Below are 18,758 nucleotides of genomic sequence, written 5' to 3' on the forward strand. Positions count from 1 at the left end.
ATTGAGTACAAAGGATATTAATACAAGGAGAAATGGATACTCTATAAACATTTCACGTTTAGCGAATGTGTGCGAGAAAAATAGTCAAAGAGAAAACATTGATAAAGGGGCGTGACAGCAAGAGTGTTTACTAAGTCGTTTAAAAATATATTATGTTGATGACAACATGTATCTTCATTATGAATGAATTAATTTTACCATTAAACCCTTTCAAGAAAAGGAGCCTTAAAGTCATTTTTTATAAATTCTCTAATTTTAGCTTACTAAGCTGAAAGCTCAAAGCTCAAGTGAGCTTTTCTGAGCACTTTTTGTGTCTGGCGTCTGTCTGTGCGCTAACTCTTATAGCGTGCTACGCAGTCTTTAGTCCGATTTTAAACATGAAATATAGATATGTTTCATAATTGCACTGATTTTTAGATTTGATTTGAAATTAATTTTAATTTTATTGTTCTTGAAAATACAAACATTTCTTTAATTTGATAACGCGTACGTAAAATGGAAGATGTAACTTTAAGAAAATTAGAAATCTGTAAAAACTTATCTTGTATTATACAGGATGTTAAAGTCTAGGGTAAAGTTGACATGAGTTAATAGCTTCAATTCTTCTACTGTCTAACAAATTGATGGTATTTTTAGGTATTTCCCAGCAGTTGTGTTAAAAGATGAGAGAAATATGATGAATGTTAGTGTGCTTTATTAACAGTATATAGCATTTTTTTGTGTGAACAGATCTTTATGATCTGTCAACTTTTCTTATAGAGGTGCAGTTCTGCTTATTATGTCAACACAGAGTAAAAATACATAAACTTGACGGCTTAATAGTTGAAATACACCCGAATGGTAGTACAATTTTTAAAAATGCTGACTATATTGCAAGATAAGTCTACTAGTTCTAAAACAGGGTTTACTGACTTTTTTAATTGCGTCAATCATTTTTGCGATATAAAAAGTTTGTTATAGCGAACAATATCGGATATAACTTCTGCGTGTTGAATATTTTGTGATGTAAAATTGACAGGAAAAAAGCGAAAATTAGATCATCGCAAAAATTACCGGATATACGGTATTATGTAGCTTTTACTAAGGGGAGCGCTATATCAATTATGGGTTTATGTTACAAATTAAGAATTTATGTTAAATTTTCTCAATTTACAGGGTACTGAAATAACGTTCAGCTTATATGTTTCCGAAGGTTTGGCCGAAGAAATAACATCGATCGAGCTATCTTTATTGTCCAAAATGACATATTCGTCCGAGATGATAAGAAAAGGCACAATGTGGAAGACATTAATTGTCTTTCCAGAGCCAAAGGGTGAAATTTTGTACAACTACAAACTACAAATCAAAAAATCAGTTTTACGTTATTTTAGCAAGGTTGATGAAGTAGTGGATCGGAAACAAAGAAGCATTTGTTGGGGCAAAATTCAAAGAGATATACTTGCCCTTACTAGTGAACCATTTAAAGACAAAGACAAAGTCATGGGTATTGCTGCACATATTCAAGACATTCTTCAAGAGCCCGCATATAAAATTCAAACTTCATTTCTCGAGATTGACAGTCTCAACTCAAGAAACTCACTTAAATGTTCTCACTGGAATGGTGCATTTATAAATATCTTGAATGCACAAATCACCGAACAAATGTGTTTTCTTCTTTTACATTGCACTCAAAGAAAGTATGTTACCAGTGAATTATTCAAGAATACGAATACTGCAACAAAGATCTGGGCAAAGGTTCAACATATTGACCAAGATTCAAAACATGTTTGTATCAAGTTTGTTGAAGAAATATTTCAGATTTATAAAGCTACCAGTACAACAAAATGTTCACCTTTGCATTTTACAAATGATACAAAGTCTATACTGGATATACCAGCATTACACAAAGTTCTGCTTTCGATAGCTTCTTTTCCTGTTCATAATTGCAGCGAATCCAAATCATGCCTACAAAGAGCTTTAACATTTATTTTAAATCAAGATGGAGAAAGCAAAATGCTGCATGATTTGGTTTGTCTGATATTTGATTGTATACCAGAAAGAGAAGTTTTAGAAGGGTTTGTGATTTTAAAAGAATTCAGTACTCCAGCAGAAAAGAAAGAACTCTCAGAAAATACACAAAAGCACGTCTTAGCAAATATTGAAAAGATAATGACAAGAAAAGTCAAATCTTCAGACTTAAGGGCAATAAGTGATATCATCTCAAAAGCAGAGGGTGATTCAAGGATCGCATTGCTTTCCCACTGTGAAATGGAAATAGTGTCTCAAATTAAAATCTCAGAGAATTTTCGATTCAATATTTGGAAGGATCTAGAGGACCTCTGTAAAGAGAATATGTTGTTTCAATCGATTGACCAACAAATACTGCTACTAGATGAAGTGTTGAAAATGCCTTCATTTAAAATACCAAGAAATTTCATCAAATTCGTTTTGACGAATTTCCACAATATATGGTGTGAGAGTGCAAAAGAAACATTGGAAAATGCTTATGAAGTATTACTTAGAACAGTGCATGGTACATCTTTAGAAGCAAAGTTGATATCATATTTTGAAGAATATGATTCTTTGCCTAAAAATTGTTTCTTTCAAACTAACAGGGAGCATTTCGAAAAAAGATTTCGGTCGCATGTTTTAGAATATCTTAACAGTAGTATTCTCAAAATACATGCAGATGTAGAAAATCTTCAAATTGCAACAATTGACTTATACTGTCATTTATTAAAAGCTCAATTGAAGAATCAGATGTTCCTGACAAAATTTGACTTTTTTGAAAAATACTGGAAAAGCCTAGATACAAGGTAATATATATATATATATATATATATATATATATATATATATATATATATATATATATATATATATATACCACTTGTAAGAATATTTCCGAAGAAAGGTGTTTATGTAATTTATCTATAACTAATGGGTTATTAAATTAAAGGGGAAGGAAAGTCAAAAACATAATTTATTTATTTTAATAAAGTGGTGTAAATTATCACATGTGGTCATCCTGTTTTGAAAATAAAATACGTAATAAAGCTTTAATAAACGTTTGAAGTTGGAGAAATCGTATTTACTGAAGGCTGACATGATGTAGAACTCTTTTGTATTAAAAACCAAAAAAATAACTATTTTAACGTCACACCATCTATTCCGGTTTGGTTTACATAAACAAATGAATGTACAAAGTGTTCTGAATATAATTAACGCTGGTTTATGCCTTTCTGTTACTCAAATAATCGACTAAACAAAATTTATAATGTTTGAGTTCACACGTCAATCTAAAGAATAAATACATGTTTCATTGTATACATAAATATATGCATTTTCATAAGTAAATGACAGCTGTTAATCTGCTATCATTCAATGTTGAAAACGACTTCGATTAATCTTTTTTATTCCAAGTCAAGTTCTTCGCTAACTGAATAAATGTTATAATTGTAATCGGGATGTTTAAATTCATTCTTTAAAGTCGGAATTACCATGTCGAAATAACGACGGCAGATACTATGATACTTGGCATCTGTTAACAATTTCCAAATTTACGCGCAGATTTCTCCGACACTAACCTCCGCTTTTAGATTTCAACGAACATGCTCCATTTGACGTTTGTTTGTAGTTTGCAAAGGTAAAAGAACGGTCTCAAATCAATATTGTTTCTAATTTTCCAGAACATGTCATTTAGAGCGAATATCATGATGTTATGTTGATAAGACAAACCGGGATAGATGGTGTGACGTCATAGATTAAAGTTCAATGGCAGCCCCCATGGCGGCGGGAAATTTAAATTAAGCGGTCGATTTTCTTGATTTATTCATTGTTCCGGGGTTTTTAATGAAAATAAATACGATTTACAATTATAGTAGATGATAATTAATTGATTTATTGTACAACATATATTTAGTTTCCTTCCCCTTTAATATTATCTGATAAAATGCGACCATACATGTAGAAAAATCATTTTAGTGAGTTTGAATGTGATTGCATGGACCAATTATTGACCACTTTATTTTGTTTAAAATATGATTATACATATAATTTTTTAATTCACTAACAAAATATATTTCATTCTGTTTTCAGAGGGATAGAAGAGGTGTTCATTTTATCACTAGAAAATTGTAAAGTTGATCCAACTTCATCAGAGGAGGAGTTAATTGATCATGCAATCAAACATGTCAGGTTTTGGACATACATACTGGGAGCAAAAGGAAAACAAACAACTAAATTAGTAAAACATCCGATGTATTTATTGATGAAACGTCTGTACGCAGAGATGTTTACAAATCTTCAAAATGATCGATATGACTATTTATTTCTGCAGAAGTTAAAAGGAGATAGCGAAAATAAATTAGTTGATGTTTTTGTATTAGTAGTTGAGGGTTCAAAATCTCACATTCAGGATTCATTTAAAAAGGCGTTGAATTTTGATGATAGGGCATGCAGAGATTTAGAGCTTATCACTTACGTCTGTGCAGAGGTTTCTGCAAGGTTACCTCTGATCTACCATGAGGTTCTAGATGACAATACACAGTATTTAAGAAATATCAAAGACAACATAAGAGCGGGAAAGTTGAAGTTCCGTGAATTTAATGATCTCGGTATATTTAAAAGCGGTGATATGAAATCTGAGAAAAATCTTCTGGAAAGTTGCAAAGATATTGAACAATTTTTGCCCATCGATTCATTCTGGAGAAACAGTGAAGTTTTCTTTCATCATCAAATGAGTGATGTTTTGGAAGAGGAAAAACAAAAATTTCATGAATTAGCAAGTGAAAAACAAACACAACTTTTGTTAGGATTTCTTTCTACATTTTGCATTTTTAATTTTAAAGAGAGAATGAGAAGGTTATTGAATGACGATGTACCAATACCACAGCTGTTTCAATTGTTTTTTAAAAAAGATTTGACGGCTAACCATTTGTCTTTGACACTTGATCAAATTGCAAAGCTTATTGGATATGCAGAATTTCCGTATGAAAGAACGAAGGCAATCATACGATGCTTAGATTTAAATAGGAATTCCGAAAAAATTGCTGCCTTGAGAAAATTTTATTCTGTTATCTGTTTGGAAATTGACAGCAAGTTCCAGGACCAAATTCAAGATTTTGAAGAAATACAGACCAATTATGCAGAATCAAGATGGTCAATGCTTGAGGCATGTTCTTTCATTATGGATATGGAATCATCTGTACTAAACTTTAGTGCAGATGTGATGGCTGTAATGATTGAGTACTCAATTTCAGAAAATCTAATATCATTCCTGAGAGATATCATAGAGGAAGACATAAGAAATCTTATGGATGCTGTTGAGGGAGAATACTTTGATCAATACTTGCCATTAGTTTCACATCTAGTCGAAGTGAAAGAACTTTTACTTCCAGTTTTAAAGTTACCAAAAGGAACAGATATCACAGTTTATACATCAAAAATTGAGAATAGTCTACAGAAAACAGAAATCCAAAAGGCAGCAGTGAAAATTGCTCAGTGCTCGAAAGAATTAGACAGTCTAAAGAACTTTTATAAAGCCTTTGCAAACAAAACTGAAAAAACAAAAGACAGAATTGAAAATATACTCGACAAGGGGAAGTTTCATTTCAAACTGAGTGAAAAAGAATGCACAGTAGAAATATTGTGTATAGATAATACGATGTATACTGCATCTGATTTAAGCGATTTAAGAAGTAGAGCGCTTCTTATTCAAAGCAGGTTTGACAAGAAACTTATATTACCATCTGCTTCGTCTACTATGACTAAAACCTTGAGTTTCTTTTTGGAAAAAGTTGATGCCGCTACAGAAATTTTGGAAACCTATCAGCGACTAAAAATGCTTGGACATCCTTTGTTTGAAATTGTTGACTCAAATATTGAAATGAGTGATCTGGAATGGGAAAAAGCACATCTTTGCAAAATATGTGATGAGTGGGGAAACGATTTGGATGAATATCGAAAAAAAAATTCCTGTCTGAAATACATTAAGTCTGAACAACTTCAACTTTTGTTTGAATATACAAAAAGCTTTGCACAAATTCGTGATGCTGAAAACCAAACAAGAAAAAGAGCTGATATTAAATCAGTTTTGTGGTATCTTCATCCAGATTTGGAGTTTTCTATGATAGATGAGGGATGCATATCTGGTGATGATTCTCCACGACAGAATTTAGATATGGTTGCACATTGTCTTGAAGATAATTTCATGAATCTAAAGCCCAGAGGACAAGTTTGTCCAATAACCATTAAAGCTGATTCTTCAAATGTAAAGTTTTCAAAGAACTTGAATTTCATGTGTGTGGATAAAGACAGTGGAGTGGGGCCTAATTTGATTTTGGGCTGGTTCCTAATGAAATGCAATACATTACCACTTCCAAGCCAAGTTGTTGTTTGTAATGAGAATACATCGTGGGATGAGCTGTATTTGTTGTTGTTAAGAAGTAGAGAACGACCTAATGCAGCTGACAATTGCTTTTGCATTGCATTTCTGGAATTACTGTCTGTTGAAAACCAAGGAATGCTGATACATGAGATAGAAAAATTTGATTGGAATAATTCCTCACTGAGTTTGATATACAGAGGCCGGCAGACAGATTCAATTCCTACTTTATTTAAAGACTGTGAAATGTTTATGCAGCCATTTGATAGAAAACAGATGGAAAGCCTTCTGCAGACCATGTTTCCAAAGGTCATTGTGTTTACATCAGATTCGCCTGGCTTAGGTAAAACAGAACAAATACGCGATTTAGCGGCATCATTTGAGAAAGGTGTTAAAAGTCTTCACATCAGTGGTGCTAACAGAAAATTGCAATTAATTCAGCGTCTTAAGGAACTCGATTTGAAACCATACGAGTTACTTCATATTGAAATAGGACTTGCTGAAAGGCCAGAAGAACTGGATATTTTCTTATTTGAACTTGTAATATTAAGATATGTGTCCTTCTCCTCGCTGTCATATGTACTGCCACAAACCTTTATTGCCCTTGAAATCACGAATTGTCCTAGCCAAATGATGGTAAATAGTATGCCATTTTCAATTTGCTTTTTAAGGAAACATTTGAAATGGGAAAACTATGAAAATTATAAATGTCAACAAGTTCCAAACAGCCCAGTTCAAGTTGCGTGCGCATACCTCAGTAGACTTGAAACGGGAGATATAAATGCTGATATTGATTTATCAAAAACTGAATTGCAAAATGAAAATAAATGTCAAATTCTTTTGCGAAAATATTTTCCTTCATTTGATGGAATTAATTTCACAATAGTAGACGCTTTTGTGTCAGTTCTTGGCAACCAATTGAAAAAGTTTTCAGCAAGCACTTATTTCAAAAATACAAATTTGACTTTGATGATTGGTGAGGACAATACGTCTGCTGTAAGAAAAATAGTCCTCGAATCACTTATTCAGTTCTCAAAAGAGTTTGCATCAAAATCAATTGCATCATGTCGGGATTTACAACACAAGCCTTTTGAAAACTTCAACACGCCACTAGTTGATCTAAAAAAGGCTGTAATGAATCTTGCAAGACGGACTGAAGAAATGATAAGATGGGAAAATAGCAACCACTTGATTGTCGTATTCCATAGTCAGGACACCCAGACCGTATCTGCTGTGTACAGATGTCTTAAAAATGTTCCTCACAATATCGAAGAAATGTTTGAAAGCCAAATCCAAAAGGATTTGCCAGATTATGCAACCATGGAATCTGAAAAGCTTTTAGAAGTTATTGTTAAAATAACGCGTACCAAACAGAAACAACTGTCAAAAGAACACTTGGCAACATTGGCCCTGGGTTATGCATATACCCCAGATAACATGTTAAAAATGATGATGATTGCATTAAGGCTTCAGTCTAACATTCCAGTAGTTGTAATGGGTGAAACAGGATGCGGAAAAACATCACTTATTAGACGGCTCGCAGACATCTGTGAAGTGCACCTAAAAGTTTTGAGCGTCCATGCTGGTATTAGAGAAACAGACATTTTGGATATTGTTCTCTCTGCAAACAATATTGCTGAGAGTAATAGAAGTGAAGAAGTTTGGTTGTTTTTTGATGAACTAAACACAAGTGAACATGTTGGGCTCATATCTCATATTGTATGTCATAGAGAATTACATGGGGATGTATTTTCTCCTAATCTATCATTCATTGCTGCTTGTAACCCGTATCGACTGCGAGAATCTAATAGATACACGAAGGGACTTAAGGGCAAGCTCTCAGAAGATGCATTATCATTGCTTGCATATAGAGTACATCCTTTGCCCGAAATGATGCTTGATTTTGTTTGGGACTATGGGTCACTTCCATTTAAAGAAGAGAAAGCGTACATTCAAAGAATGGTTGATACAAAAACCTTTCAGCCAAAAAAAGATGTACTACTGATACAGTTACTGGCAGCATCTCAACAATTTGTAAGAGAAAAAGAAGGTTCTTCTTGCACTGTAAGTTTAAGAGATGTCTATCGGTGTATCAGTCTGATCAAGTGGTTTAAAGATCAATTCATTCCCCAACAGCATCCAGACATGAAAGAAACTGAAGTTATTCTTAGATCATTCATCATGGGACTTACAATCTGTTATTTATGTCGTTTCTCAAATTCTAATGACCGGTTGGCTTATCGGGAGAGATTATCCGCTGTATTTTCATCAAATTTTATCGACACTTATACCGAAAAAAAAATAGCGCAATATATAAGAGAAGAACACAACGCTATTCTTGACAGAATGGATATTCCAAAAGGAACAGCAAGAAACACAGCTTTGCAAGAGAATATCTTTGTAATGCTTGTATGCATTTTGAACAAACTACCTCTTTTCATAGTCGGAAAACCGGGTTGCAGTAAATCATTGTCCATGCAGCTTATCAGAAACAATATGAGAGGGAAAGATTCCAAAGATCAGTTCTTTCAAAATTATCCAAGACTATTCTATTCTTCCTTCCAAGGATCAGAGTCATCAACTTCCGAGGGAATCATCAAAGTGTTTGAACGTGCAAACAAATTTGAGAAACAAGAGAGTGATGTTCTGTCTCTTGTTATTCTTGATGGAATCGGCTTAGCAGAAATATCAAGGTTCAACCCTTTAAAAGTTCTGCATTCCTTGTTAGAACCTGAAGGAAGAGATATACCAGAAGTAGCAGTTGTTGGAATTTCAAACTGGTCTCTTGATTCAGCAAAAATGAACAGAGCAATTCATTTGTCAAGGCCAGATATGGATGAAGAAGAGCTTTTTATTACTGGAAAGTCTATAATGGAATCTGTAGCTGGTCACATAAGTCTAGATTCAATTCTCAAAGACATTGCAAAAGCATATTCGGACTATGTTGATCAGCAACCAATTAAGAATTTCCACGGATTACGAGATTATTACTCGTTTGTTAAATATATCTCCAGAAAGTTTGAAAACATGAACCATGCAGTGAATGAAAAACAATTACTTTTGAAAGGCATGTTGCGTAATTTTGGAGGACAGCAGATGAACAATGACACAATGCGAAGAACATTTTTTCATACAATGTCATTACAAAATTTACCAATCTGTGAAACAAAGGAACTCATCAAAGAGAACATAACGGATAGTGAAGCGAGGCATTTGATGTTAATTCTTGATGGGGACTCAGCTCTTGGAAGTATTGAAAATATTATCGAAAATATTGGTAAGGACTTTACAACCATATTAGGTAGTAGGTTTCCGGATGACGAAGATGACGAATATAATTACCGAGTCCTAAACAGAATAATTCTATGCATGGAACAGCCACAGGTTCTTATTTTAAAAGATTTGGATGACATATACGGCAGTCTTTATGACATGTTGAATCAGAATTACACTATTGTGCAAGGAAAAAAACATTGTCGAGTTGCACTTGGACCCTTTAGCAATCCAACATGCGAAGTGAATGATGACTTTAAATGCATAGTAGTCATTGATGAGTCCAACATTACAAATACAGACCCTCCATTCTTGAACAGATTTGAAAAACAACAGTACCTTTTAAGAGATATCTTAAAACCAAATAATGTAAGATTAGCCGAGTACGTTGAATGCTTTGTCAATGACTTGTCATTATACAGGGAATCAAATATTCTTTTTAGTGCACAAGATTCATTTCCTATTGCAGGAAAAGAAATGTTTACCTCGCTTGTCACTCTTGTAGAACAGAAACTTGCTAGTTTGTACGGAAAATCAACGTCAACGACTGAAGTCATGTACTATTGTATTTTAGAACTTCTGTGGATATTGAAACCAGATTGCATTTTCAGAGCAAACATATCTGACGCTTGGACAAAATCTAGAAACTCGGTAAAGTTTCTAATTGCTATGTACATGACCTTACCCATTCACAATGGATTAGGTTATTACTTACAAGAGGTATGTGATGGAGAAGAACTTTTTCATGGAGATGTAAACAGGAAACAGGAAAGTCTTTGTAGACTAGTACCGTTTGAACTGAAGGAACTAAGGGACACGTATTTAAGTGAAACAGAAGATGATGATTCAATTTTCGATGATTTACAGGAATATTATGAGGAAAATTCATCCTACAGTTGTGAGACGTCCGAAAATGAATGGCATGCCCCATTTGAAATGGAAGAAAACCTTGATTTCTCTGATAATTCTTCTGATATTTATTTAGAAAATGTTGTTCATGAAAAAGTCTACGAAAAACAGATGGTTATGGAGCAAAGTTGGTCGTCTTCACCTTCTCGACAATTTATTGTAAAATTCAGGATGCATTAGCTAATATAGACTATTCGCTTCACAAACTTTCCGAATACAAAACAGAGAAGAATTTTTCAAAAGGCATTGAACAATTTTTTGAATCAAGTAAAAGAAAATGGTTTGTGCTTCAGTGCGACATGAAATCCGATTATCATCACATTTTGCTGGCAAAATCGATTGTAGAGAACAGCAGAAAAAGGTTAACAAATAATGATAAGACAAAACATGTGTGTTTTGTGATTCATATCACGAGGAATACCAATCCTTTTCATATGTTCAACAAGATTAATTTTTCTTCAGGGTGGACACTAGCCACATTAGATGCTATCGAAAAACCGATTTTTGTCTTGCCAGATCTATACAACAAGCCTGCTCTTGATGTCCTTAGAGCCAATGAACAAGAATTCGCGGATTTAATTGTTAAAGAATTACCTTGGGCATCTGCCAAAATTCAATACCAAGGTACTTCAGACAACATTACTGATGTTCAAACACTTAAAAAATCTGAGTGTGCACTGGAATTTGTTTCGGAACAAATTCAAGCTTGGATTAAAAGGCACAGTGATATAGAAGATAACATGGACTGGCAACATAAAGCAGCTTGTGACAAACATCTTCTAGAAACCTCGGCAACACTAATTGGAACTCTGGAAAGTCATTTGTCAAGTTTAATTCAAAAACCCCTAGGACGAATTCTGTATTCTATTGAAAGTGCGGGACTCATGTCATGTCTTCTTTCTTTTGATGACTTGAAACCAGAATTAAAAGATGTTTTCCGCAAAGGATGTGAATGTCTAGACTTATACAATGTCGATGCAGTACCACCCCCAGCTGGTCCAGGATGCTATCTTATCAATCTCACACACAACCAAATGAAGGTTCCCTTTTCAAAACTTATATTTGAAAACTTGGAAAATTACAAAGCTGAAGTTCTTGGAGACGTTCGAAGAACAAATATCATTCCTGGGCATTTTCAAGTTGCGGATGATGAGGAATTAAAGGAGACAATGCTAGCAATTGTTCGTGCGTACTCGTATTTGATAAAGAAAGAAACTCATCTTTTTGATGATCTTACATTTGATCATATAGTAGAAGATTTGAGAAACGATTTTTGTCAGTTTGCAACATCTTCTGTAAAATGCCGCCTTACAGGAGAAGAAAAAGCTAATCTGATGAAATGGATACTTAACCGTCTTACAGGAAACAATGTAATTTATGACGTCGGTACTTTTTTAATGACTCTTCATTTGTGGACTTGGACATATTTTCAAAATATAATTGGTATTTTCCATTTGGTAGATTCATGGAAAACTCGTGATAAGTGTAACGATGCTTTATCCAATCTTCTATATCGATCAGAGAATGAAAAAACATTGTTAGAGAGTCTGCAAACTTTTGTTGACTCTATTTGTGAAGACATTTTGTCACAGTGTGTAGAATTGAAAAGAAGTGAGATAATAGAATGGCAAGAAGGGGTCTTCAAGTTCATGACTATCATAGGTGAAATAGGTATAACGTCACACAAAACAGAAACTCTGAAATTTTTTAATGATTTTGTATCGGTGGTATTTATACCAACAAAATGCGATTCCTCTCATCTGAATCAGTTTGCGATATGTGTTTCAAGTTGTAATTGGGATTTGAACAAACTGAGTGTATTCGAATCTTTGTGGAACCATTTGAAATTATTGAGCGAACGTGTAAGTGCTTTAGAGTTACAACAAATAGCCTGCTCTTTTATTTCAAGATGTAACGGGATCAATGTAAACGATGATTTGGAACAAAAGCAGATTAACTTAAAAGCTGTTGATATAATAGCAAATGGAGAAATGTTTGATGAATCCTTAAAATTTTACAATCACTGCTTGAAGTTGAGTCTTGTTGACTACTTTCCAGATGAAGAGGAGGATTTTGATTCTAGTTTGTTTCTACAAATGCTTGAAAACGACATCAGCAAAGAAGATCTGGATGATTATTTGTATGCAATTCACAATTTACTCGACGAAGAGAATAAAACAACATTCCCCTTGCTATTTCTTTCAACATTAGAGGAAGAAGTATTCAATGAAGTCATTGGAATTGAGAAACTGACAAACATTGCAACGCACAATGATGTCCTCTTACGAAAACTCTTTCAAGCTCAAGATGCATTAAGAAGTCAATGTACTGGAATGCGGCACAGTGCAGCAGTTGCTTACCTGAAAACGTTTTTGTCAGTTACTGCTTCATTGCTTTTTACCGCCTCCTACAGGAATAAATTTGTGCTTTCTGCAATCGATCAATTAATGTGCAGTGGAACAAAATCCAACGAGCAGGTAGTCGTGCAAAAATACTTCTTGGATTGTTTAAAACGACGTTCAGGAGACCTTGAATTGCTAAAATTGTCAGCAGAATTATCAGTGACAATGCAATTTTTCAGGACAAGTAGTATGCTTCCATCAGTGGAAAATATAGGCTGCTCGCTAGAGTCCCTTAACCTGGCTAGATATTGTGTTATACCTGATTTAATACTTCTTCAATCCCTGAGTGATATATCAGAAGATGCCGGGTTTCTCAAAAGGCTCATTGACAGAGAAAAGACTTCTGTAGCGTCACTCTTGTGCTTCTTGCACAGTCGCTTTTTTTACGTCGAATGTTTTACAAAGGTTGCCGATTCAGATCGATTGCTTGTAAAATCTTTTGAAAAAGCGGATGCTTGTGTTGAAAATGATAGAGTCCAACAGTTGATTAAACATCTAACTTTCCAGTGGGACTGCAAGAGAGATATTCTGAGACAAAGGGTACAGAAATCGGCAGAAGACACATCTTTGACATCATTTTTGATCCATGTTGTCAGCTTAATTTTGATTCACGAATCTAAAAGTAGTACTCTATATAAAGCAGCCATTTACCACGAAGTTTCAGAATGTACACAAATCGAAAGAAAGACATTGACTACATTTCAAATACGAACCTGCACATGTAGTCATCGAGTCATAACATCGGAAAAGTTGAGCTGTCCGTGGTGTTCTTCAAGCAACATGTCCGAGCATTTCAATGTTGTGTTTCAACCAGTTAAAACAGAACCATTTTCCACAATTGTTAGAAATTTATTGATAGACGCTGCCTTGGTAACATCATGCTTATTTCAAGATGTTGTCAGTGAAGTTGGATCAAAAGAAGTCGAATCAAGGGAGGAAAGCTTCCAAATAAATTGGCAAAAACTTCGAGAATATCTTCAGGTTAATGATAGTGAGCAATGTCAGCTTCTGATGATTTTCCTGGAGAATGTGAAGGAAATATTTTCGGATTCAACTTTTTCTAAGACTGAATGGAATCCTAAATATGATGATGAACTGAGAAAAGTATTACAGAACAGATACCGGCAAATGAGGATGGACAATATCAGACATGATACATTTTGTAAAGCATTAAGGACAACAGTCGTTGTTGAAAATGCAGAAGAAACTGAAAATGTTGAAACAGGTCATATGTTTTTTCTAACAGAAAAACCATCCATTCACAATCTTTACTTAGAATTGCATATGTCAAAGTCAGAAGAGAAGCACCCCTGTTTGAACATGATTTTGGAAAGCTTAGAAATGCTTCAGTTTCCACAGTACATCGAGGGCATACTTCGATGGCATAGATTGCTTATAACTAGATGCAGTTACAGTCTTAAAAAGGTTGACTGCAAGTACATGTCAGTTGGCTCATTCATAAATCAACAAAACAGAGAAATACAAAGAGACTTGAGAGAAAGTTTCAAGATCTTTTCTGATAAATGGGGAGAAATTGTTACCCTGATTGCAAGATTAGAATATCATACAACAAAATTGCCATGTGTTGAGAAAATCACGGAAGACTCAAAAATGGACTTTTGTGTATTGAAAGATAAAACTTCCACAGTTTTTCAAGTCTTACATGTTTTATGCTCATTGCAAAACAAACTTCTTGATAAAATATTAGAAATATGTGTTTTATTTGAGTGCAAAGCTCTTGGTTTCTTGCATTTAGGACCTAAACAAGCAGCAATCCCAGTAGTTGCTTTTATGGATCTTCAGACAAAACATATAGTTAAATCTATTGTTGAAGACAATGCTGAGAAATTGGAACTGTTTTCACAAGTCGGGTGTACAGCTAACACAAGAGGCACCGACTATGACTTCAGAAAAATAGAAATAAAGTGGGCCTTTAAGGTGTTTTATAACAAGGCTTATATATTGATTGACGAAACAATGATGTTTATGGAATTTAAAGACGATTTGTATGGACATTGTGTACAGCTTTTGCAAAAGGTATCTGCTCTCATACCACAAACAACCATTGATTCTGCAATGGAAGAAAAAATCAAAGAGAGGTTAGAAGATGATTCATCTCAGGGACCACAGCTTCTAACTTTAATTGGAACAATTACAACCATCATTGTAAGAAGAAAAGCAACAGAAGGGCGTCTGCACATGGCTGAATATGCTGGAAGATTAGAGGGATTGCCGCTAATAGGACTTTCAAATAGCTGTTTGTTACCCTTTACCGAGTATGATTTGACATTGAATAAAGTGGTTGCATTCTATACTCTTTTAGAAGAGATAAATGGTAAAAAATATTTCAATGCATTGGACATCGAATTCAGAGATGCCATGCAAGATAAGACTAAACAACAAATTATACATGTGGTTAGTGGAAGAATCACCTTGCTAAGAGCATGTGAGTCAGCAATGCATGTGTTTCTTCATCGGTATTTATACATCAGAGATAATGACATCAGTCTACAACAGCCGATAGCAGACTACTTGAGCAGTACTGAACTGTGGAAAAACGCCCAGATCTTGATCCAACGAATTATACTGCCAAACTTGGACTTCGAAATTCTTTTGCAGGATGTATTTCCACAAGAACTTCTGATCAGACATGTATACAAGTTTATAGAGCTTCTGAAAGAACAAATTAGGGTAAGCTATGTCAGTTTCAACATAATTTTTTTGATTATTTTCATTATTTCTGATTTCTTTTTGTAATAGGAATTTCTTTAAAATGCAGTATCAATTATTTTTACTCCTAGCTCCACCAAATAAAAACGCGCATCTCAAAGTTGTCACAAGGGTCCAGGAAAACCAACAAAAGAAAAGCACTTGCTGGAATAACTTAATTATAATCGATTTCATTGAGGTACGTTTTTATTACAAAATATTTTTAAGGAATTTATTTATTTACATTTTTAACTTTGAGAATGTTACATTTAGATAAAATGATTCTAATCTAGTCAAGGATTGACACCATTGCAAAACGAACAATAACATTTTTAACTTTGAGAATGTTACATTTAGATAAAATGATTCTAATCTAGTCAAGGATTGACACCATTGCAGTTACTGTTAATAATTATAGATTTACTAATACATGAGCAGTCTTTTAGCTTTCAAAGCCAACACACCAAAGTGTGACCGAGAGGAGGAATTATTCTACAGTGGAAGATATTTAAAACAGACTTAATTGTGTATTATCCTGTGTGATATTATCTTGTGTAATATTTTTGGATATTTTGAGTTGTTTATATAGTCTTAAAATAATATTTCCTTTTTTTTTGCATTGATAGCAAATGTCTGTTAAAAATATTTTTTGTAAATTGCTGCAGAAAGTACTTTGTCAAACACATATGTTTATTGTTATGTAACTATATTGACATGGTATCGCAAAACTGGAATGAGAAAGAAATTCCTGCTGATTGACGTATCAATTGTATCTATTTTGATGTGTGTATTGTGTTAATAAATTGCTTGCATGAATTGATTTAGCATTCATATGTTTATTGAGATTTTTTCAATATCATCGGTTGCTTACGTGTATTTGCATAGATTTTTCAATATTGCAGTTGCATTCTATACACATTCGTTATTGTTAAAATTTCAATACTGATGGATCATCTAATACTGTTATATGTATACATTTGAATTTATATTAATGTTTCAATAACTTTGTCAATACTTGCGGTACGTGAGAAAAATATCCCTATTGGGTCTTTTCGCGTAATTCATACTTTGGATAATTTCTGTGAAAAAGATACAGTGAATTGTAATATAAAGCATCAATTGTTTATAATTGTTGGCGAGATTTTCACACTGTAGAATTTAGTCAATGTAAATACAATTATGTACTCTGTAATTTTGTATGTAAGGAATCTGCTTCAAATGTTTATCTGTATTTTTCGAGTTTGTAGACTGCTATAATGCAAATAAGAAAATTGTAGTCAGTATTTAATATTCTATCTATGTTTTTGAATTTAGATTGTCTCTGCAATTGCAAGTTTTATCAATCTATTATTTTTTGTCTGATTTTTAAAAAAATTGAGACTTTTTTTTTTAATATAAAACTTATAGATTATAGATTTTTTAATATAAAACAATAGATTGCTTTACAACGCATTCTATTGGTCTGTGAAACTACCACTGTGAAACTACTAGCTTATATCATGTTGCTTCGGTGATAACTTATCCTACGATATACGAGTATATGTATGTATTTTTTTAAAATCATTTAAAGTCCTTTGAATTTTGTGTGAGGTTATGAGAAATCAGATGTAAAGAAGGAAGTAAAGCCTATATGCATGAAGGGGTAGATTTATAAATGATTACTTTCAGTCGGGCTCATGGAGTGACCATATCTAAGATGCATGGTTTATTGGATATTCATCATAATAGGTTTTAAGTTTTTCGAAATTGAAATGCATAAAATAAAAGGAAGATGTCGATGCATTGTAATCATATCACTTGTAGTTCATTGTAATACTAGTATTTAGCGTAGTTGTTGAGCTGTACAATTACATATTCGCCCGAGTTGTCCTTATATTGTATGTACATGTATCATACATTGTAATGATTGAAACAAGGCATTTTGCTAGCTCATTTATAAATCTTTCTACGTGTTTCATAGGTTTTAATGAGAACCAAATAAATATTTGTAAATTTCAGATTTACAGACTTTGTCGTGTCTGTAAGTCTGAGACTATCTTTCTAACTTGATTAAATCTGTGGTTTTGAGACCAGGCTTTAAAATTAAAATGAACATTTATATTGTTAAGTCTTTTTAAGTATTGACCCAGCAGTATAATTACAATCTCAACCAAGTAACTGACAAGGGGCAAGCAAACAAAAAATCACTGATACAATAATTTTTGATATAACATGTTTTCCTAAAATTCTTATTCTTACAGGTACAATTTCCCTGAAAAAAAATTGAGAGTTCATATAATTTGAACTGTTGATATGAATAATTTTTTGTTTACTGTCATAGATACACAACTGATGTCTGTTGACGCAGACTTTACTGTTGGTATTAATTATATATTACTGTATAATCTAATTGTATTTGATTTTTTTACTCTATAACTAGACTGATAATATACATTCACTGTCTTATTGATTGTTGATTTTATTTTTCCTGATGAAATACATCTACTTGCGCACAGTTTGAGGTTAACCTATAGACTTAAAGGGGCATGGTCACGATTTTGGTCAAATTCTATTTTAATGTTTTTATTATTTACAATGTTTTAGAAATGCATTTCTAATGATGAAATAAAATTTGAGAGTCATTCGTAGAGTTATAAGCCAGATACATGGCTCACAAATCTTTTTCATGTAAACAAGGCTCGTGCCCTGTTTTTGTTTACATAGGTTCAATATACCATTAAGAAATATTTTTCTAGCTTATTTGTCTATCTTTTTATGTTTAAAACTCAAATTTTTACTTCAACGTTCAAAATGTAAACAAACGCTTTGTTTACATAGCGAATAATTTCAAGCTCTGTAACTCTCTTATAACGCAACAAAAGACACTCAAATTTCGGTTACCTATTAAAAAAGCATCACTGTAGCATTGTAAACATTAAAATCGGGAGAATATTTTTTTTTATCAAAATCGTGACCATGCCCCTTTAATATAGCAAAGTTTAAAAGAAAGATACAACCGTGAAGCATTTTCAATCTCAACAGTCAGAATCAAACATCTATTTACAATACACAAATTATAGCATGCATTTAATTAAAGGTTATTACATTAAGACGCAATATAA

At 33.2% G+C, this 18,758-nt stretch overlaps 1 protein-coding gene across 1 annotated transcript; it reads left to right on the plus strand.

Annotated features, from left to right (window-relative positions):
• The first annotated feature begins 2,292 nt into the window (after window positions 1-2,292).
• On the plus strand, window positions 2,293-18,102 carry LOC128158026 (uncharacterized). The gene is given in 5 exon segments (XM_052820733.1): window positions 2,293-2,795; window positions 4,078-10,640; window positions 10,643-15,639; window positions 15,750-15,856; window positions 16,104-18,102. Coding segments are annotated over 4 exon segments (12,111 nt in total). The 5' UTR covers window positions 2,293-2,331; the 3' UTR covers window positions 15,837-15,856; window positions 16,104-18,102.
• Window positions 18,103-18,758: the final 656 nt, after the last annotated feature.

This window comes from Crassostrea angulata, chromosome 1 (genome assembly GCF_025612915.1).
Source record: "Crassostrea angulata isolate pt1a10 chromosome 1, ASM2561291v2, whole genome shotgun sequence".
NCBI lineage: Eukaryota > Metazoa > Mollusca > Bivalvia > Ostreida > Ostreidae > Magallana > Magallana angulata.